General features: G+C 37.3%; 1 protein-coding gene across 5 annotated transcripts in view; it reads right to left on the minus strand.

Annotated features, from left to right (window-relative positions):
• The window catches only part of GPD2 (glycerol-3-phosphate dehydrogenase 2), a 143534-nt gene that overhangs the window by 95098 nt on the left and 24616 nt on the right, over positions 1–23820 (minus strand). For all 5 annotated transcript variants that reach the window (XM_045857225.1, XM_045856888.1, XM_045857142.1 and 2 more), the window contains one exon: positions 14006–14115. In XM_045857225.1, the coding sequence (XP_045713181.1) occupies positions 14006–14107 (102 nt within the window). In that variant the 5' untranslated portion in view covers positions 14108–14115. The remainder of the gene's footprint in view (positions 1–14005; positions 14116–23820) is intronic.

Raw genomic sequence — 23820 nt, forward strand, 5'->3', positions numbered from 1 at the left:
TTCATAAAGGGAAATATACATTTATTTACAACCCAGCAATCCTCCTCCTAGGTAATTATTCAAGAGAAATTAAAACCTGTATTAATATAAAAACCCATACGTACATGTTTACAGTGGCTTTATTTATAATTGCCAAAAATTAGGAAAATCTCAAACATCTTTCTACTGACTAAACAAACTATCATACATTTAGGCAATGGAGTAATAATTAACAATAAAAAGAACAAACTACTCATAGACATGAAACATGAATGAATCTCATATTCATTATGCTAAATCGTGGCAGCAAATTATGGGTTTCCACCCAAATCTGGCTGCTACCTGTTTTAATAAATAAAGTTTTATTCAAACACAATCACAACCAATCATTCATATAGAGTCCATGACTGTAATAGTAGAAAGAGTATCAACAGAGACTATATGGCCTGAAAGCCTAAAACATTTAATGCCTGGATCTTTACAGAAAAGTTTACCAATCCCCATGCCAAGTGAAAGAAGCTAGACTCAGAAGCCTACATTTGGTGTGATTCTGTTTTTATGATGGTCTATAAAACCAAATGTACAGGATCAGAAAACAGATCAATGATTGACAGGATTTGGGTTTTGGGGGAGGGGAAGACTGACTACAAAGAGGACAAGAGAATTTTTGAGGTTGACAGAAATGTTTCTATATCTTGATTGTGGTAGTGGTTATATAACTATATGTACTTGTGAAAACTCACAGAACTGTATATTAAAGGGGAGATTTATACAAATGACTATTTGTATACAGTCATTACGTATCAGGTACTATTATAAAGATTTTACTTTTTTCTACTCATCTAACCCTCACAATCACCCCATGAACTAGGTATGCTTTGGTCTCCATTTTTACAAAAGAAGTAAACAGAAGAGAAGTTAAGCAATTGGCCTCTGCTTATACAATTGCTATACAGTAGTAGAGCTGGGAATTGAACTTACATAGTCAGGCCACAGAGACTAAGTTTTACATTGCTACACCATACTGACTCTACATATAATCTGAGAAAAAAAATAAAGTAAAAGACTAAACAGTTATAATAGGATGAGTTATCACCAGTTGCCAAATGCAGAAACTTTTTCTGGTTTATTTTTTGGTATGGTTTTGTTGTGGAGGTTTTGCTGAACAGTCCTTCCAAACAATTTTTTTTCAAATATACCACACTATTGAGGGTAATTTATTTAATTTCTGACACTACATTTAAAATAACATTTTATTTTTGTTTATTTTTATTTTTTTTTTTTTTCATAAAAGCTGGGAAGTGTTGCAACTGAGAAGCTAAGCACCAAGTTTATTTTAGAGGGGAAAAAACAGCCCTAGGCCCTACTTCTAATTATGACAAGAAACTCATTTTGGCTTCATATGGCTTTCAGTCACAAACACATCTGCACTCTACCTTCCCTAGAATATGCGGATTGGCGGGAAACGAAGAGAAAGTGGCAGGAATAAAGCAGTAGTAATAACAGCATGCTCTCAGAGGCCTTTGTGCCCCAAATCTTCCCAGAACTGCCCTCTACTCACTCTCCTTCTTTCTGAGGAGCTGGATCAAACAGGAATCTGGGGGATAGACTCCATTCAAGGACTGATCCAGAGATTCTGGGAGAAGTCTTGGAAAAGCAACCTGCGCAAAATCACCTGAGAGACCAAAACTCTCTCATGTGTCCTGAGAAGACATCCTACCTAGTATCACTCATTCAATCAGTATGTACAGAAGGCCCTCAAAATATCTATACAATGGAGGACAAACAAAAAGATAAAAAGTATAATATTGCTTAGCAGCTGGGTTTAAGATAGAGAAGATACTACAAGAGCCACAGGGGGTACTCCTAATCCAAACTGGCGAAAGTTTCCTAAAAATTATAGAGCTATATCAGGTCAAGATAGACTAAGAGGCATTAGCTGGGTGACAATAAACTATAAATGAAGTAGACTACAATGGGTTAAAAGAAGTCGCACTAGTGAATTAGCACATTACTTTCTTAAAAATAAGAGCTGCACATCCAATATCTTAAAATTGCTGTATTTCACATAAAAATTAAGATTTCTGAGATAAATCTGCTGAAACTGAACTACCCTTAGGTAGGACTTGTACGTTCTTATTAGACCAGAATTCCCCTTCACTGGCTTGACATCACCAGTCTGGCCCCAGTAGGCACAGAAGTTTGCCAACCCTGGCTTAAAGACAGGACAGGACCAGCACCACCAGATTCAGAATTCATTTCCTAATTCAGCCACTGATGCCGGAGGAAAGGAGAACCCAAGACAAAGCAAACTGCCTTTTGCCTAGCACAGTTCCAACCCCAGCTCCCTAACAAAAAATTCTTATCTTGGATGAATTAGAAGAATACATAATATTTAACATTATTTTGGTGTTGTTATTTATGATTATATTTAATTATCATGGACTATGAGGAAGTAGTTATTAATTTGTAAGCAAATTTTCATACATATTTTAAAAAGATAAAATTCCTCCAGCATTCTGATAGAAAGCATACAGCTTTTGTCAAGAGACTGACACACTGAACAGCAACTTAAAATTGAAAACCATGTTCATAATCTTTGAGAGTTTATATCCCAGAACACATTACAGGACTCAGAGTAAGATCAGCTTCACTATGTCTGTACACCATTAGACTTGCAAATTAAAACAACAACAACAAATTCCTAGACATTTGCAACTTCGGGTGAGACCAAAAACAAGATCTAATAATTAGTGTCTATTTTTGAAAGAAGTGCATATTTAAAGACCACAGGCAATTAACAGCCAGGTTGTCCTGTAATCATGTAGAGTGATAACTGGAGTATAAAGTAGGGTTTCATGCAAATCACTACATACTGGAAATCTATGGCTCTCTCCCATGTTATGTGATTTAATCATATATTGATAATGGAACTGTTAAATTTAAGGGAAATTGCTTCATGTTTTGTTGTCACTGAAATAGACTGACTATATCTGTGTATTTCTGGAAAGTAAATGCAACAATCATCTCCTTATAGTGAATCAAGATATTCTAATGGCCTTTACCTTCTGAGTTACTTTGTGATTCTAAACAATGCTTTTTTAAAATAATTACATAACAGTAAGCAACATTTCTCAATGTAAACATACCTGGTGATGCACCCATGATTACTCTATAGAAAGGTTGCAAATGAGTAGACTGGGAGCCAGACAAGAGAAACAAGACAAGTTCATGTTTCCAGGGTGGCTGAGAACAGAGCTCTAGCTCACCTGGAAGATGCCATCCAATCCTTAAGTGACCGATATTTCTTTGAGAAATCACAGAGAAACTCTTTTTATAATAGTAACATCGTTAAGAAACATTTTATAGCTGAAAAATAAGGAAAACCATGTGGCTCTACCTAACTCTACTTTAAATAAATTCACATCATAATAGACTACATAATCTGAGGTTTAAGGAATATGTTTCATCGGTTTTCAATTAAATATTTTTAAAATATGAATACGTGTTTGGAGGTGTCTATACTTGATGTCATTCTTCAATTCCAATAGTCCACTGAGAATCAGAAGATCTGGATAGGGAGCCTGAGATCTGAGAGGGCGGAGAGGGAGGATGATGAGAAATGTCACTTGCCTGATCGCTGCTAGACCACACACTCTAATGTGTTAGCTCCTTTAGGTACCACATTACCACAGAAGGGCCCTGGCCAGGTAGCTCCGTTGGTTGGCATGTCATCCTGCCCAGGGGCATCCAACCCACAGCCCAGGATGGCTATGAATGCAGCCCCACACAAAATTATAAAATCACTTAAAACTTTATGATATCTCTTTGTTTTCATTAGTGTTTGTGTATTTAATGTGTGGTCCAAGACAACACTTCTTATATAGCCCAGAGACACCAAAAGGTTGGATACTCCTGCTCCTAAAGGATGCAGGTTTGATTCCCAGTCAGGACACACACCTAGGTTGCGGGTTCCAGCCTAGTCAGGAGCATACAGGAGGCAACAATTGATGTTTCTCTCTCACATGGATGTTTTTTTTTTTTTCCTCTCTCTCTCTTCCTTTCTCTCTCTCCAAGGTCAACGAACGTGTCCTCAGGTAAGGATTTAAAAAAAAAAAATTATCACAGAAACACATCCTTTGACCGGCAAGGAAACAATTTTGTGATTCTATGGGCAAGTAACAGAGAATCATACTCCAATCCCAGGTTTGACTCTAAATCACATGTTCTCACCTCTGCTAGGTTACCTTTGCCTATAGGTGTGGGTTACCCGGGCCCGGAGACCCACCCTCCTCTCTGACACCAACAATGCAGGAAAGTGTTGATGGCAGCCAGTATAATCAGAAGTCCTAGGGACCCTGCATAGCCCACAGCCAGGCACACTGGACTGCGAAGCTGACAACCAAGGTTCCAAGAAATAGCACTTCTCCTTAAAAACTGAATACCTATGGAAGTGGATACAGAACTAAAAGAAGGCTCACTCTTTCCAGATTCCTCTCAGGTGAGTAAAATGCTGACCTAGTAAGTCAAATGACTGTTTCCAAGCAATCCAGATGGCCGTAGGCTACATTTTAACCTTAGATTCAAAATACTTTGTGGTCAAATGTGTGATGAACACTTTCCACTTCTCTGTGAAATATTTCATCAAATATATACATATTTAAAACTTTTCTAGTTTGTACTCACAAGTTTATAATTAGATCTAAAATCGTCTTTGTTGAAATATCACAAATTATAAAATACGTGAGTAAAATGAACATTGCCTAACTTATCTTAAAGCATCTGTTTTCCTCTTAATTTGCAAAACTCTACCTAGAGGAAGCCTTCCTAACATAAACACAACATAACTATTAAGCAGGGAGATGAGGAGAGAAAAGCTAAAGGACTCTGTCTGAAGCATTTATAGAAAGTTTCCTCAGTCCTACAATATCCCTGAAAAGTTTCTTAAAAAGGCCTTAAAATGAATAAATAGTTGAAAATGAAATGCAATGTCAAATCAAAATGAATGTCAGTGTTGCTCAGTTAGCAACAGCCTAGAAGCTCACCAGCTGTCAACGCTAATCATAGCTCAGTCGTTGACTCACTGTGTGACCTACAGCAATACAGTTAACCTCGCTGATTTTGTATGCCAGCAATAAAATAGCATCACAAACTCCTCGAAGGCCTGGTGTGAGTTAGAACTCAAAGATATTGCCATGGCCCCACTTTGGGAGCTAAGTGTTAAACAAAAACCAAAATTATAAGGAAGATGATAGGATGCTCTTCAAAGAACATTTCCAACTCCGTCGGCATAATTTTAGTGCTTTGATGAAGCATGCCTCTGAAGAAACAGTCAACCATATAGCGTAGTTAAGAATAGTTTCAACTGGCCTTATCGAAAACAGTGTATTCAGAATCTTCATCAAGCTTTAGATATCAGACAGCCTCAACATATTTGGTTGTATTTCAAGGAGGAAAAAAACAGTTCTTCCAGGAATCTGTCCATGGGGTTCTAAATAAGAGAAATAAATGAATTCTAGAATCTTTGGCATAAATTCTTAAAACTCACACCAAAAGAAATATACCTATTCGTCAACTACATTTGAAACTGAAGTCAGGACACAGATTTAATGGCTAGATGCTTAACGAAACTTTTTCTCCTCTTCTAGGGAACACTACTGGACCACATTTCCCACCTCCTTTACAGTTGGCTGGAATGGTCCAATAGATCAAAAGGCCCTATAATATGGCAGAACCACTAGAATAAAGGGATATAGGTTCCTGAATACAGTAATTGCAAGAAACAAGTCCTCAACCTATCCACACTGAACTGTAATGTGGGCAAGAAATAAATCTTCATTGTGACAAGCCACTGAACTTTGGGTGTTGTTTATTACACCAATTAGCTTACTCCACTAAATACACAAATATGAGATGTACTTAGCATTAAAATCCAAGATTCACAACTCGCCTGCTTCGTATGCAGTCCATACAGGGTTCAGATTCTTCCTGTGATGGATGAGTCCTCATTGTTTACATAAAAATAAATCCATAGAGAAAAGGCTCTAAAAGGTAAAAGTTCTAAAAGATAAAGCAGAGATATGTCTACCTTCGCATTTCACACAACTGAAGCTGATGGCACTTTAAGCTGGCAAGTAGAACCAAGAACCCTATTCTTCAATCTCTAGTTCTTTCTCCTCCTAAATATACATTCTCCATATGGCATCTAACAATGTAGTTTCTACCTAAACATAAAATCAACAAAAATGAAGACTGTTTAAGAATGGCTGCTATTACAGTACTTTGTAAGCTTTTTTAAAGAGAAAGGCTGTTTATGAACCTGTGAAAACTGCCTCTGGCGATGAAAGATTATTTACTCAGAGAGAACAAACAAGTCTGGTAGCCTGAATTGACTCACAAAGTTGAAAGCAATCTGGTAAGCAAACGTGTCACATAATAATTTCAGTTACATTAGTGCTCAAGATAAGTTATACTAATTTCAAACCCACAGATATGCTTTAGCTTAGGAACCAGAAGAATATTCACAACTGAAGTTAAATCCTTAAAGATGCTGTGTTCAAAAAATATACTTTTACTCAAAGATAAAAAGTGAAATTTTTAGATTTTAAATTTCTTTAACTGATATCATGTTCCAGATACTATGCTTAAGATTTTAAGTACATATTTATTTTTATCTTTTAAAGGCTTTATTTATTTTAGAGCAGTTTTCAGTTTATGATAAAATTGAGAGGAAAATCCAGGGATTTCCCATGTACCTCTTGCCCCCCGCACATGCACGGCCCAGCCATTGTCAACATCGGTCACCAGTGTGGCACATTTGTTACCAAAGATGAACCTATGGATCACTGACACATCACAATCTCTGAAAGTTGAGAGTTTCCTTAAGGGTTCACTCTGGGTGTTGTACATTCTGTGGGTTGGGACAAATACATAATGATATGTATTCAGCATTATAATATCATACAGAGTATTTCCTGTGCCCTAGAGATCCTCAGTGCTCTGCCTGTTAATCTCCCCCCACACACTCCCACCTCCTGGAAACCACGGATCTTTTTACTGTCTCCAGAGTTTTGCCTTTTCTAGATGTCATATAGTTATAATCATACAGTAGGTAGCTTTTTCATAGTAACTTTTTTCACTTAGTAATATGCATTTCAAGTTCCTCTGTGACTTTTCATGGCTTGACAATTCATTTCTTTTTAGCACTGAAAAATAATTCCTTTGTTTGTACATACCACAGTTTAGTTTACTTATCCATTCACCTACTGAAGAGTATCTTGGTTGCTTCCAAGTTTTGGAAATTATGACCAAAGCTGCTATGAACATCCATGTGCAGGGTTTTTTGTGCACATAAATTTTCAACTCCTTTGGGTAAATATCAATAAGCATGATGGCCTAAATATATGGTAAGAATATGTTTAGTTTTGTAAGAAACCAGGAAACATTGTACATCCCCACCAGCACTAAAGGAGAGTTCCTATTGCTTCACATCCTCACCAACATTTGGGATTATGCTTATGATTTTGGTTTCTCTTCTATCATCATTCATCTGAACTTCAAGTTTCTCTAACACCTACCAGTGTGTCTGTCCAACAGTTAATATAAGTAACATTATGGCAACCAAAAGCTCAGCTATTTAAAGAAAGGTGGTGATATATCTTTTTTATTATGCCTAACAAGGCTAGGTCTATTTCAAATTTTCATATCTTATATTATGGAAAGGGAAAGACATACAATAGATTCTAAAAATCCACTATGTGTGAGGTACTATGATCACTGGTTTCTAAATACTGACTTAGCACTAGGCAGGGGAAAGAGCCTGGGAATAAAGTGACATTAACCTTACCCTATAAAGAAACTAGAGTTCTAAAAAGTTTCATAACCTGTGCACAATAATAAGCTCACCAAAACCCAGCTACACTTATATAAAAGACACATTCAGGAAACTAAATATCTTTTCATCTGGGGATCTATTAAAATAAATCCAAAAGTACATCTTACTTTGATTAGACATTATCATTCTATTCTTTGTTGCTTTGCCAATATTTTGGATTGTGTCACTGATACTACCAATCAAAAAGCCCTGGTTTATTAGACTCTACTACAAATAATGAGAGGAAGAAAGAGACTAGAATTAAAACAATGTCCTCAAAATTCCTATGAATTTTAATTACTAATTCATTACTTTGCCTCTCATTAGCATGGATGTTTTTCCTCATAAGTTTTGATGATATTAACAACAAAGGTAGCATAGGTTCACCTATAATTCAACTTACCTAATGCATCATCACTATCATTTTTTCATATTCCCTTGATTAATACATAAAGTAAGGTGAACTATAGTTTATAGTAAGTCATTCAAAGTATAGTGACTTGTTATCTCTTACAAAGTGAGACACTAATTTGCAAAGCATAAAGATCCTGCTATTAATAACTGTTACTATATCATTGACTTTAAGAAAGAATAAATTTAATTGCATTGTAATTCAAGCCAACATGATATATAAAAACTCTGATTTGCAAAAAAATAAGTTTAATTGCTTTGTAATTCAAGCTAAAATGATATATGAAAGCTCTGGTTTACCAAAAAAATGTTAGAGCTTTTTACAAAAATTTTTTAAGTGCTTCACCATATAATTCTAATAAATAGCACTGTACTATGTATTTATTAATTTACAAAAAAATACTATATTCACATAACTTTGTAGGAACATATCAGCCAATATAAAACAAGTCTGCCATAACTCATATAAGTCTAAATAGAAAAAAAAAAGAAACAGTAGAAACTTCAAGAAATTTATTACTTATAATAAGAGTTTAAGTCAATAACTGGGATTGTCCACCTTGTTATTGGCTCATCTTCAGATCAGAATGCAAGGAGAAGAGAAAGGGAAGGGTGTTTCCAGAACTGTTTTCTAGCCATTCTCCAGCAACCTCAGATGAAGAACATACCATTTGCGACTAACCTCAGTCTTAACAAGGTGTCCCTGATTGCAAGAATTTCCAGTGACAGGAAGAACTTTGTTGCCAAATACACCACACTTTATATTCATGTAATCTGGGAATCTAATAATAGCTAATCGTTTTGAAGGCTTACTATGTTCCAGAAACTCTTCTAGGCTTTAATGCTCTTCCACAACCCTATCGGGGAAGTACAGCAGGTCCTAAAATAATTTCTTTTTGTTATAACATAATGAGATGGCATAGGAACATAACTTTTTTAAAAAGTTAAATTTATTGGGGTGATATTGATTAATAACGTAAGTTCCAAGTGGACAACTCTATAATCTGTCATCTGTATATTGCATTGTGTGTTCACCACCCAAACTCTAGTCTCCTTCTATCTCCATATAGTTGGCCCCCTTTACCCTCTTCAACCTCTCCCCGCCTCTCTTTCCCTCTGGTAAGCTTCATGCTGCTGTCTGCGTCTGAGTTTGTTTTATTATTTGTTGCTCTGTTTTATATCCCACATATGGGTGAAATCACATGGTTCTTGTCCTTTTCCATCTGACTTATTTCACCTAATATGATACTCTCAAGATCTTAACCTCTTACATGTATCAATTATCCTATAGCAAAATTAGTTTCCTTATACATTATCTCACTTAAAGTCACAGAATCTATCAAAGACCTACTGTATCACTCTTCTCCTCATTTTACCAATGGGGACAAATGAGGCTGAGAGAATTTAGAACTTTGCCCATAGTCACTTAATTCTTAAGAAGTGGAGCTAAATGTTAGATATAGGTGGCCTGCAAAGACTGCTTTAAAGATCATGCTCTCGTGTTTCCTGCTTTTTGGTTCAGGACTAAAACATAATCAATGGAATCTCTCAATTCCTTGATCCTAATAATATCACTCCCCACACTGAAAGCACTGAAAGGAGACCTTGATTTCCATACTCCAAACCCACTTCCTGCCTATGTTTGGTGCAAAAAAAAAAAAAACAGAAAAAGACTTCATTCACATCCGGGCTTTGAGAAAGCTCTCAGTGGTTCTCAGGTTCCACCTCAAAGTCAGTTCACAAAGCCCACTACACCTTCACAGTGGGTAATGGAAGGAATAAACCTAACATGTGTTATGTGAGAGGGCCCACCCTCAGACCTAAATAGATATTTGCTACATCCACTATACCATTGGGGTTGAAAAGAAACCCACACTATCACACCAATGTTTCCAGTTAGGGCCTCGAAGGTGTGAAATAAATGTTGAGGTTTGTTTTTTAATTTTCAAAAAAATGCCTTTGGTCTATTACAAAAAGACAAAAGCTTAGGGGACTCTTCAGTTAAATCTCAGCACTCCCACCCTAGTGTGCCCCCATTCCCCCTCCCCCGGCCATTCCCTGCCCCCACCCAGCCAACCCCATTCTTCCTCCAGAGAATCCCCCCTGAGGAACCTCATGTAGCCCTGACTTTAACATAAGGTTCTCTGCCCCTGACTAAGGTTGTTTACTGACCTAAAAATACCCAAGGCCCTCTCTCTTGATTTAAACTACCCTCTCCATCTACTCTGTTCTCCTATCATCTCAGATTAGGAAAAAAAGCATGTCCCATAAAATAAAACTTTCTCTCACTAGATAATAAAGGAATCGCAAGAAGAGCATCCTGTCCTGAGAGGGAGATTAGGTCCTCTCAGGTCTTCTAAGTCCTTTCCCATTAAAACTTTATTATTAAGCAGACCTATAATAAATAGGAAGTGACAAACACCTTGCTCCTGAAAATCTGCCCACCGCTCCAAAAGCTGTTAGCTTGCTACATTCCTGGTGGGACTGAAGTCAGAGCTAGGATGTGTACCCCAATACTCAGCCTCTGTCCTTTGACACATGGCTGGTCTGGACAGAGGAAAAATCAAGGAGCCTTTGTGGAAACTTAGTCACCTACCTGTGGGTAAGGAAATAAAAAAAGGCAGGGGCTGAAATTAACAGAAAGCCTCTTCAAGACCCCTCGAAAAACCTTACATCCGAAACTAAAGGGGACCTGTGATGGGGATGCACTGTGCCCACAAACCTCCTCCCCTGCAGGTGGACACGGTCAAAACTCAGCTGACATTCATCTCCTTGCTCCTACCAGCTTCTGCACTGAAGTGCAGATTTAGTTTGCCTAGCTCCAAAAATATATACAATAATGATAATATCAGCTCTCTCCTTAGGCCATCATCTTTATCCTTTCTAAATCTGACCTCATCACAAAAGAAATAAAAATCTCTAGGCTTCACTTGGGTCAACAGTGGACACTATTCACCATTGAAACACATAATATAAATGTAAACAATGTGCTCGTATGAAGGAAGTACTACAAAGTAAAGTGAGACAAAAAAATTGTTGCTATCATGTAAAATGTAAAGTGGACTACATCTTATCCAATTTAATTGTTTTTTCTGTTTAATTAATAAAGAAAGTATATATGATAGTTTCCATTCTATTCTCTCCCTTGCAAATATAAGCTAATTTAACTGAGTTGGCACCCAAACACTTACAGAACTACCCCATCATCAAATGTGCTTTAACAATTGATCAACTTTTAGAATCAATTTGTTTGTATTTAGGATGCAACCCCTGTCTGTATTTTAGGAAGGAAGCTTTGTACTGGGAATATCAAATGAGCACAAGCTAGGGGCCAGGGAGACAGAACTGCAGATTTAAAAATGCCACCAAAATGTGCCTGAACTTAAAGTCAGGAGATGGCTCTCTCATACATCAGCACTGTGGGCTTTCAACTCCGACTCACTCTTAAAAGAGAGTAATTTATCAGTTGGAATCATCCTAGAAAACTGGAAAAAATATATAAACACAAGCTAATACTATAGACTGTTGTTCTGTTTTAAAAAATGAAGCTTGCCTAGTCACAGTTAAGGCCATGCTTCTATAAAACTCAGCCAAATAATGAGTATCAAGGGGCAGATTTTTCTTGACTATTGAAGTCAGGAAAATTTCCGCCCCCTGAATGGTTCTGATTGGCAGATATTTTCTGAAAGTAGACAGCTGAGGCCTGTGGTCATTTATGTCAATGGCTCAGATGAATTGTTCTCCTTGTCCCCTCTTGCACCTCCCCCAGACTTTTTTTTTTTTTTTTTGCCAATCACTATGGCTACATCTCAACCTGCTACCCAAAATATGCTGATAGCAGTGGCTTAAAGATACAGGAATTATCACAAAAGAATGCACACACTTGGATGCATATCTTATGCAACTCATTGACTGAATATGCCTACGATGATTTTTCTCAAAAACACTTGTCAGCTTGAAATTATAAATGACTCAAACTGCTGGTATCTGTTTCATTTTGGCTATTAGGGTGGCCAGGATGTCTAATGTAGGAAGGAGAAAATGACAAAATGTCCCAGAAATCAACAGACCCTTGTTTGCCTTGATTTTATTGACTAAAACTAACCCCTAACAAGACTGAATGGAGAAAGTATCAACTGTTATTCTGCTTTTTGAGATTAAAGAGAAATCAAACATTAAAAAGAAAAAAGTACAAAGTTAAGTTATAAGCTCTGAGGTAGAACATGCCTTACCGTGGTTAAAAGGCATAAACCATGTTCAAATTTAGCAACAACTCATCATATTAAATGTCATTACCTTTGCACTGGCATTTTCCAGTGTCGTTACAGATAGCACTGGTTAAGGATGGCAGAAGTAATCTAATCCATTAAAGCCCAAGTCCTAAACATAACTGCTCTTCTGAAATAGCCTCAACAGAAGTAACATTTTTTCACACTCACTTTTAAGGAACCAATACAACATTTTAAAAGAGAGTATGCATTATCTAGTAAAGGTAACTTCCATAACAAGTTAGTCAATTAATAATAACTAAAACATATACACCTGGAAAAACCTTAATGTAACATGATCATAGTTAAGAATGAAAAAGACTAACATAACCTGTTCAACATTGCCCACTACAGGAGGAAGCACTGAAAATAAGCTTACAAAAAAAAAAAAACAAAAACCTTATAAACCAGAGAATTGATTCTTCCTAGTATGTGTATTTAAAGTTGTATCTCCCATTTAGGACATGGGACTCCAAGAATGTGGCTGGCTCTACCGCCTAGTATCCCAAAACAACCCAAACCACCAGTGCAAGACAACCATGGCTTAAAGGTTTTCACAACAATGTAGAAAATTAGTCATTCATAGATAATCCAGCTATAAAAGCTACCCAATTTCCTTCACCACCATCTTTGCTTTGGAAATGTACCACCCAGCTGGTATCACAAAATACCCTTATATCATGGGGGGACTTATATTGACTAGGGAGGTGGCTACCAGCATTCAAGCCTGAAAAACATGAAACTATTCACCAAAATTATTTCCTGGCATTAATTTGAACCATGGAAAGCATGGTTGTAGTGCCTTTTTTCTCCAAAGGAAAATAAAATGAAAAATAAACTCAGCATTTTAAATTATTTGGAAACTTCATGCCAATCTCATTTTCATGATTTTCCCATAAAAATTTTACCAAATATAATGTAATACTACATAACTAACCATTTACAAATAAAATGAAGGTTCAAAGTAGGGCCTCTTACATAGGCTCTTTCTTTTCCATTCCCTTTCTCAACTGCCTGCCTTCTAGTAAGACAAACTTCTGGCAGGGACATAGAGAGTATCCAGACATTTGGAGAATTAAACAAGGAAAGTCTAAATGAACAAACCCTGGCACTTAGAAATGAAGCAGTCTTTTAAAACTAAAAAGCCAAAACAGAGGCTAAATTATATAATGCTTTCTGATAAAGAAATTAACTTTGAAAAAATCAGAGACACACAGTTCTCAAGGATCATTAAGGCAATATTCTAAATGAGTGTCTTTCACATCAAGCTGACAGTTTCTAATAAAATCATTAGTGTACATACTGTTTTTTAATGTATAATCTTTATTATTTTTTTCTATTACCATTTAGTCCCCTTTTACCTCCCTCCCCCTGTAATCACCACCCTGCTGTCCATGTCCATGAGTCCTTCCCACACATTGTTCTTTAACAGATTTAAGTTTATAGTATAATAAATACATACACCATTACTTACTTGCTTCCTTCGGTAATGAGCAAACTGAGAGAGGCCTAGGACAGTTGCAAGAGCACCTCCTCCAGCAAGAATAGTCCCTTTCACTGCTTTTTTAAATGCCATTTCTTAACCTACAAAAAAAGGGGAAGGGGGAGACAAAAAGTTAATTAGGATTTTTATTGCATTAACAGTCCCAATAATAAAAAGAGACTGTACAGGTAATGAAACTATGTTAAACCAGAAAAGAAAACATAAAATAAGGAAGTTACTAACATGTCTATTTGAATATTACCATTCAAAAACAATAAACAAAAAAATCCTAGACATGGGAATTGACTCTACAAAAGTTACTTTCGAACAGGAATTAAAGAAAGAAAAGCAAATTAAGGGACACCTGGGGTACTCAGATAGTATAAAGTCAAGGGAACTGTGAAAAGAAATGTCATTGTATATCCGACAAAACTGCATGCTGTCCTTGCAGATTTGTTCAGCCACTAATCCCCTCTACAAGGAGAATGGGTAGCAGTCTTCTATCACTCAGCATGACAATAAACAGTCATGCCTGCTTCAGGTTCTTGGGCAAGGGTTTAATTCAAATCGTGGCACAACTCCTGAGTGTGTTTTTCCCCTTCCTAATGAAGTTCTCACTAGAGTTCAAGGCCCACACACTTACATTTCCATCTTAGAATCTACACTTCACAGACAAAAAGTCAAAGGAAACCATGCCTTGGTCCTTTTTCAAAGTGCCAGTTCAACACTGCTGCACTTCCTTTTGCTGAAGAAACTTTTTTTAAAAAGTTATCTCTAGCCAGAGTTGCATGACACCACAATTTACAGGGAAAACCCTCCAGATCAAGTACTCTTATGCTCACTGTATATTTCTAAAGTCTTGCATTGTGTTAGCTCTTGACTGTATTTCTTCTCACCTTTTTAAAAAAATATTTCTATTAGACTCATGAAATTTTTTAAGTTTTTTGAAGACTTAAATATTCTTTACTTTTCAGAAACAAAAAAAGGCATAAAAATTAAAATCCCACCAAAACAGCTCTAGCCAGCTTTTATTCTGCTAAACAAAAAAAGATAACACTGTGTGATCACCAAAAAACATTCTAACCTACAGCCACTATTACCCACCTAAGACTTTTACTCACAATTCCAGCTGGCACACCTGCATCTTTCAGGGAAGTCTCTCTCCTATTTTCCTGAATGAGCGGAGGTCTGACCTGTCTGGATAATACGCCTGATACTCTACAGATATTTCATAACTCAAGAAAGTATTTAACATCAAGTCAGTTTTAACCTAGATATAGTAAAAAACTTTTAGTATCTCAATGTAAACTATGACACCTCAAATGTTTGGGTCCTTAAACAAAGAACTGCAGTACAGTTGGTAACTACGATCGTACAGAAAATTTATTTTGGAATACTTTAAATTATATACTAAAATAAAAGTTGGCATTTCCTAAAACTTTATTTTTACTCTGATCTCATTCCTTCTGACAAAATTCTAAATTCTAAAACTCATCTTTATTAAGATGCTCACCAGAAAAATATTTCACATGCATCTGTTCTCTGTGGCTGGAGGTCTCTTCTCTCTTACTCTTTTTTAAAGATTTTATTTATTTACTTTTAGAGAGAGAGGAAGGGAGGGAGAAAGACAGGGAGAGAAACATCAGTGTGTGGTTGCCTCTCATGTGCCCCCTAACAGGGACTTGGCCCACAACCCAGGCATGTGCCCCACTGGGATTCCAAATGGTGACCCTTTGGTACGCAGGTTGTACTCAGCCCACTGAGCCACACCAGCCAGGGCCAGAGTTCTGTTCTTGACTGTCCCTTCTCCATATCAACCATCCTCTCACCCCCACATTACGCAAAAACAGTTGGTATATGCTAGCTAGGAGCCTCTGTTCATCATTCAGTCAACCATAAACAAAACCTAATGTCCAATGTTGCTCTGACAGTAAAAACCACAACTTAGCCTATTTGGAAGGCACCCATTTGTTACAGCTAACCATCACCATTCCTAGAACTACTATGCTCAAATGAATTCCTATGGCACAAAAGAAACCCTAGCAGCCCAGAGTTGATAGTGTGTTATCTCCAGGTTAACTGAGTTCCCCTGACAATTAGGGACAGAGAATAGAGACCTAGTAAATACCTAAACAATCCATCTGCCCTCCCCACACAGACAGCTGCCTGGTGTTCCCTTGGCTGTGTTTTGTAGCTGATTGACTTTTAGCTCAGTATCATTGCTCCTGCCTTGATAATGTCATTTATGACCTCAGAAAGGATACCACACATCAACACAGCCAACTAAGGGATGTCATATAACACAGTCAATGAAAATGTTTCAGCAAAGGTGTTCACTCAGCCAGTTAAGTTTGGAGGTAGTTTTTCCAGTTGTCTACGTTCCTGTATTCCTTGCCACCTAGGTTCCTGTATTCCTTGCCACCTATTATATTGCTTAAATTTCATTTGTCTGGAACCAAAACTTGTTAAGGAGGATATTTTCTTAGGGTTTCTCAATGAGCCACTAATACTAACAAAATTATTTTGCAAAGTTAGCAATAATATTGACTATAATCAATTTCTCTTTTCAGTAATTTCATAAAATAACCAATACTTAGGGAATTTCTATTGTGATCAAATTCATCCATAAGATCATCCAGCTAGTTGTAATGAATAAATCACTCTTACAAGTAATTAAAAAACAGAAGCACAGAATCAGTCAATTTGACCTGGCTCTCCTATGATGATGCTGCTGCTGCTGATGATGATAATGATTATTGTTATAATGACAATATTTGCCATTTATTGAGTATTTGCTAATATAAGTACCATGCTTCTCATCCTTTATATATATCAGCTCACATCAACATTACAACATCAGAATTTCATAAAAGAGGCAATAGTGCATTTGCCCAACATCACTCCCTAGGAAGTGACAAAACTACAACTTAGTCTATGCTGTTAAGCACAGCATAATAGCATAGTTCTGTCCTGCCTTTGTTCTCAAAAGGCAACTTCTTCCCAAAAGCCACACCATGTGTTTCTGTTACTATTCTGTTACAAAGTTCTATTCTGAAAACTCACCCAAAGTCCCTTGGCATTAGGGTCTCACTAAGGCAGTGAAAAACCCTCTGATAAAAATCTATTAGAAACCTTCTGCCATATAATGTAAGAACTTTGCCTTAATGTTGAAAGAAATTTAAAATCAGATAAAAATAAACCATATGCTGTGGACCATTTACATCCATTGACATTCCATTATAAGGAGAAAAGATTTTACAATGATTACAAAAAGATTATTTCCTTCCAAATAAAAGCTGCAACCAGCAATTAGCAAAGGGGAACAAAAATATCAATAAATCTTCATCTTTTCCAACTCAAAGGACAAGAAAACCAAAGGTGGAAAAATTATCCTAAAAAATAGCTTAGCTGAGTTAGCATAGCCTGATGTCCAATAAAAGCCCATAAATTAAATCCCAAATACACTGACTCAGGAGTGACTCCTGCATTTGTACAGACCAGTGTCGGCCCTCCAATTCTTGCAAGGAGAACACTAGCTCAACTAAACAAAACCCTAGATGAAAAGGTTCTCAATTAAATATACTTGTCGGTATAGCAACAGTCCTCAAGGGATTACAATGAATTGAGAGAATTAAATACCAAAGTCTGTCTTATAACTCCGTCTTATAGTTGTGCTTTGTTGAATATTATTAATACTCTGATAGACAAGAGATCCCCAATAGCCAAAGCAATCTTTGGCTATTCTTAAAGAACAAAGCTGAAGGTATCACAATTCCTGGTATTACAAAGCTACAGAAATCAAAAAAGTATGGTATTTACAAAAAACGTACACAGATCAATGACACAAAATCAAGAACTCAAAAATAAATGCACACTTATATGGTTAACTAATTTCTGACAAAGGAACCAAGACTATTCCCCTGGGAAAAGATAGTCTCTTCAATAAATGGTGGTGGGAAAACTGAACAACCACCTGCAAAAAAGACTAAAACTAGACCACTATCTTACACCATATACAAAAATCAATTCAAAATGAATCAAAGACTTAAACATAAAACTTGAAGCCATAAAACTCCTAGAAGAAAACAAAGAGTAAGCTTATGACCAAGTCAGAGGGACCAACTGGAAGGCAATGAAATAGTCCCCAGGTGAGAGAATGAGAGCCTGGTTAGGACTATTTGAAAAATGCAAATACAGGGACTGATGCTTTGCAGAAATCTCTAATGGCAGCACCAACTAGAAACCATGACAAGACCTGAAAACCAGTTATAGAAGGGAGCAGTAAGAGACTGAACACCACAGGGGTTTTAACCCGGGTAACTGGGAACTGGCCCCAACATTTCAACACTAAGATTTAGAAAGAGAAGCAGGTTTAGTGGAAAAGAACTTAGTTTGGAATTAGGGGGATTTGAAATATTGACAGAACACCTATGTGGAGAAGACAGCAAACAGACAGGTGGGTCTCAAACTTACAAGAGTAGTGAGAGCTAAAGGTAGGGTTTGGGGAATCTTCTGCCTAGAACTACAGGCACAAAGACATGTACTCTGGCAAACAAAAACTGGGTTTGCCACTTCTCAGTCTGTTGACCCAGGTTTTTATCTATCCCTGCAATTTATCTGGTTCAACTTAATTCTTAGCTGTCCTTTCAGGAGTCCCATTAAAAACACAGCAATGTGAACATCTGCTCAGATCCTACTGCAAACACTCTTGAGTGCTATCCTTTCTGCCTCCTCCTATTCGGCAGGAAGGCTACTCTCTCAGCTAAATCATGCATTTGAATGACTTAACCACACATTTTAGACTTAGAAACAAGAAATAACTATCCACTAAAAGAGACTAAGGGTCCCCTCAGCAACCACCCACAAGCAAATTTATTCCAGAATAAGAGCACACTTCCTGGCCCCTGAATTCCTGAAATAGAGTCTTCAAACTCCTCTCTCCATCTTACAGTCCTAGCTCCTCTCTTAATTTAGTATAAATAAAAATCTATCCATATGGATTATCACTCCTCTGTGGATATCCACTAAAGGCCTTCACTTTTACAAAAATTCTCCTATCCTTGGGCCTCTTGTGTAGAAACAGCAATTTCCTTTCCAATCTCCATGCTCACCATTAACTTAAGAAAAATTGGGACTTCTCAGGGTTTCAAATCTTTTGCCAGCATAAATATAAGCATATTTCTTTCCCATCTTCCCTTGCAAATGTAGTCAGTGTGTGTTTGGGGAGGGGTTGGGGGAGGAAGTATAGCTCAAAGATCATTTTTAGAAGAGTAATTTCAATCATAAGCTTTGCAGTCCATGTGTTCTCTAGCAAAATATAAAGGATTCCATGCCACCCTGATCACATAAACTGAGAAACCCAGATGAATGAGAAATTTAAAACATAAAATAAAAATACCAGGATGTAATCTAGATGTATGCAGCATGTGCTACTTCGCTAAGCCCTTTACATAAGTATATGCAGGTTCAAAAGTAGCAAGAAGCTCCTTACCCTTCAATTGTGCAGTCACCCACTTTGCAGCTGTGCACAGAAAACTGTTCCTCGTCCACTTTGAGTCATGACACTCAATCAAACTCACAAAAGGTACAACCCAAAGGGCCAGGCCTCAAGGTACATCTGTATACAAATACAGGGACTTATGGGACACAGTTATATGAATCTCACAAGATAAGGGTGTGGGACCTCATCAGAGGAAGTCCTAAGCAGCCATGGAACTTCGTGGCAAGTCCACAGCAAAATGGAGCAAGAGGGAATGAGCTCAAAAGTAATTTCCCAACGAGCAGCCCCATTTTATCTATAAAAGTCAAGATTTCTGGGTGTTTCGAACAAGACATGTTTCAATTAAGCAAACCCTTTATCATTCCAGTTGATATGATATCAAATGTTTTGTACACTTCTCTACACGAAAGTACATCGTAATTCAGGCTAACCAAGCATAGGCTGTAAAGTGCTTAACACAGTAACAATCAAAGCACACCATATACTAACGTCTCTTTCACCAAGGTTGACGTTACAGTGTCAACACTGCAAAGGAGTTCTCCCCTGCCAAGTGGAGGCACTTCTACACATACACATGTCACACAGCAGCATGTGATCCCTGCAGAAACACAAACATGCTTTTTGAAAGTTGTCAGACCCTAAATGAACAAAGTAGTCAGCATCTGAGGCCCACTGGCCTCTTCTTCAGAACAAGAGAAGAGTCCTAGTCCATAAACTGAAAAATCAATAGTCCTTTATTAAGTCTGGATAGGAAATGGACCCAGGGCTTATCCACAAAATATTATCCCAATGGAAATAAGTGAATATACCAAGTCCTAAGAAAATAGCAGATAATTTTATCTTTGAATCACCACCTTCTACCTTTCCCCTATTATTAAATAAATAAAATTGTAAAGCCATAAACTCAACAAACTAGAGTTGTAAAAAACATGTACACTGAACAGAATATCTAAGAAGAAAAGTTTTTTCTGAAATTGAGAAAAGTATTGTGATAAAACAAGATAAATGGAAGATGGAGGCATAGGTGAATGCACCATACCTCCACACACAACCAAGATTAGAACAACAACAATTTAGAGCCAGAATAACACCCAGAACTGATTGAGAATTTATCTGAATGGAAGTGGACAGCCAAGAAGTTGAAGTAGACCCGTTCATCCAGACCGGTAGGAGGGGCTGAGAGGAAGAGCGGGCTCGGGGAGATCAGGGAGAACTGGGCGCAAAAGGCAACCGGGAGCGTGTAAGCCTTCCAGGACACAGTGGGGGTCCCTGAGTACGCAACCGGCAGCTGGCGGACCCAGTGAGGCGGCATTGTGAACCAGGGCAGAGCGCACAACCCAGGATCCCAGAGAAGGGGCTGAGATCCCAGGAGAACGGAGCTACTGCCATTGTCCCCTCCCGCCCCCGTCCCCACCCCCACCCCCACATACAATGTCACAATCTAGCGATTGGGGTGCCCAGCCCAGGGGAACACCTAAGGCTCTGCCCCTCACCATAACAAGAGCGACCAGACATGGAAAAAAAAAAAAAGGAGAGAGAGTGAGACATGTGTCCAACAGAAGAACAGATCAGTCCCCCAGGACTCATCCTTTTGAGCGACTAAGAAATAGCCAATCTATCAGATGCACAGTTCAAAACACTGGTGATCAAGAAGCTCACAGAATTGGTTGATTTTGGGCACAAATTACAGAAAAAATGCAGGTTACCATAAAAGAGATGAAGGAAGATGCACAGAGAACCAAAAGTAAAGGGAAGGAAACTGGGACTCAAAACAATAGAGTGGACCAGAAGGAAGATAAAAACAATCAAGCAGGAAAGCATGAAGAAATAAGAATTCAAAAAAACAAGGAGAAGCTTAGGAACCTCCAGGACATCTTTAAACATTCCAACATCCAAATTATAGGGGTACCAGAAGGGGAAGAGGAAAAGCAACAGATTGAGCACGTATTTGAACAAATAATAAAGGAGAACACCCCCATTCTGGCAAAGGAAATAGACTTCCAAGAAATCCAGGAAGCTCAGAGAGCCCCAAAGAAATTGGATCCAAAAAGAAACACACCAAGGCACATCATCATTACATTAGCCAAGGTAAAAATGAAGGAGAGAATCCTAGAAGCAGCAAGAGATAAGGGGACAGTCACCTACAAAGGAGTTCCCATCAGACTGTCAGCTGATTTCTCAAAAAGAGACCTTACAGGCAAGAAGGGGCTGGAAAGAAATATTCCAAGTCATGAAAGGCAAGGACCTACATGCCAGATTGCTCTATCCAGCAAAGCTATCATTTAGAATGGAAGGGCAGATAAAGTGCTTCTCAGATAAGGTCAAGTTAAAGGAGTTCATCATCACTAAGCCCTTGTTTTATTAAATGTTAAAGGGACTTATCTAAGAAAAGAAGGCAAAGAAAAAACATGCATAGTAAAAGGACAGCAAACTCACAATTATTAACAACCACACCTAAAGCAAAACCAAAAGAAACTAAGCAAACAACTAGAACAGGAACAGAACCACAGAAATGGAGATCACATGGAGGGTTAGCAATGGGGGAGTGGGAGGAGGAGAGAGGGGGAAAAGATTCAGAGAATAAGTAGCACAGAATGTAGGTTGAAAATAGATAGATAGGAGGGTAAGAATAGTATAGGAAATGTAGAAGCTAAAGAAATTATGACACATGGACATGACTAAAGGGGGGGATATGGGTGGGAGAGGGTGTACAGGGTGGAGGGAAGTGAAGGGAAAATGGGACAACTGTAATAGCATAATCAATAAAATATCTTAAAAAAAAACAAGATAAATGAAAGAACAAAGTAAAAGTCAGCAGAAAAGTTAGAAATATAATGAACTGACAGATTCTGGATGTCCAAAAATTTGGATGTGGTTGATTAGGAAGTTAAAGCTACATAATCATATACATCTAAACCCTAGCTTTGTCCTTGCCTCTCACTCCCCATTAGAAAGTCAGACTGCTATAGGAAAGGCATGTTCTATTTCCTATTTCCCCAGGAAATCCCAAGCCAGAAGGGCCCAACCCAAAAGACGAAAAAAAAAATCTTAACAGACTATTTTCATAAAGACAAGAAAAAAACAAAACCATGAAACAAAGAGAAAATAAAAGGAGATGCTATGTTTGTATTTGTTCGCATAGCTTCAAGCCAGAAAGTACTTTTAAAAAGCTTCTTACTAGTCCCTCTGGGGCACTTTTAGGTCAGTTATAGCATTTCAGGAGCAAATACACAGCTACAGATAACTGAGAAAGAGGTTAGCTCAGGACTGTGCCTCAGGCTCAAGCAAGGGCAGGATCCTGGAAACCTGACAGCACAAGCAGTTGGCACAGAGATGGACTTAGTTGATTCCAGAGGTTCAAATCAGAGTTTAAGGAATGTAAGCAAAAGGAACCAAAAAGGAAAAAAAAAGAAGAGGATATAAGGTCAACAACCATTTAAAGTGAGTCAGTTAAAAGGCTCTATTTGTTCCTGAAAAAAACTGTCTCAAATGTTACTACATGAATTATTTCGTGGGCAAGTTATTTTTTTAACTTATTTTTTAACTTAATATTTTTAAATTTAATAACCAATTAAAGGGTTTATTTCACAAATAACTCTAAAATAAAAACGAAGAGGGAAGAGGGCCAAAGAGGAATACGAGGATACAAGTTTGTACTTGGTAATCATTTGGTGTGTAAGACTTAATTTTTTTTTATTGCATTTTCAAGGCAACTTCCATATTATGTATTTGTTTTCTGCCATTTCTAAAATGCACACCGGTACTACAAAGTCACAAATCTGACCTTTTCCCCTTATTTTCATGAGGTTCACTATAGAACTACAAGAAATCAATGAAGCCCATCTGAGCTAATAATAGATTTAAATTCATTAAGTGTAAATGACCAGTTTAATTCCTAATGGAAAGATTTGCTTTCAATAGAATTGTTATTAAATAACCATAAAAATGATAGTTCATGCAAGTAAACTTGTTCTCCATTTTAAATTCATTTTCAAACCAAAATTATTATATATTTGCTATCATCCTGGGTATATTAATGGATTTTTGTTTAAAGTTGTAAAATCCTACCTAACATGCTTGGTATAAAATTAAACAAACTTGCATTTATACAGTAAGGCCTGCTTGAGTGTGGTTCGAAGGGTAAAAATAATATGGCTGTAGTAACTTATACTTTTAATTTGAACATTTCACCTAAAATGTTATATAGTATGCTTGAGTGTGATAAATGTTATGTTATAGAATTACATGCTTATGATTTTGTAATAAAGGATTTTGTAATAAAAAGGGGTGTTATTTTTGCTGTGCC

This window comes from Phyllostomus hastatus, unplaced genomic scaffold, assembly GCF_019186645.2.
Source record: "Phyllostomus hastatus isolate PE091 unplaced genomic scaffold, TTU_PhHast_1.1 phas_contig_1, whole genome shotgun sequence".
NCBI lineage: Eukaryota > Metazoa > Chordata > Mammalia > Chiroptera > Phyllostomidae > Phyllostomus > Phyllostomus hastatus.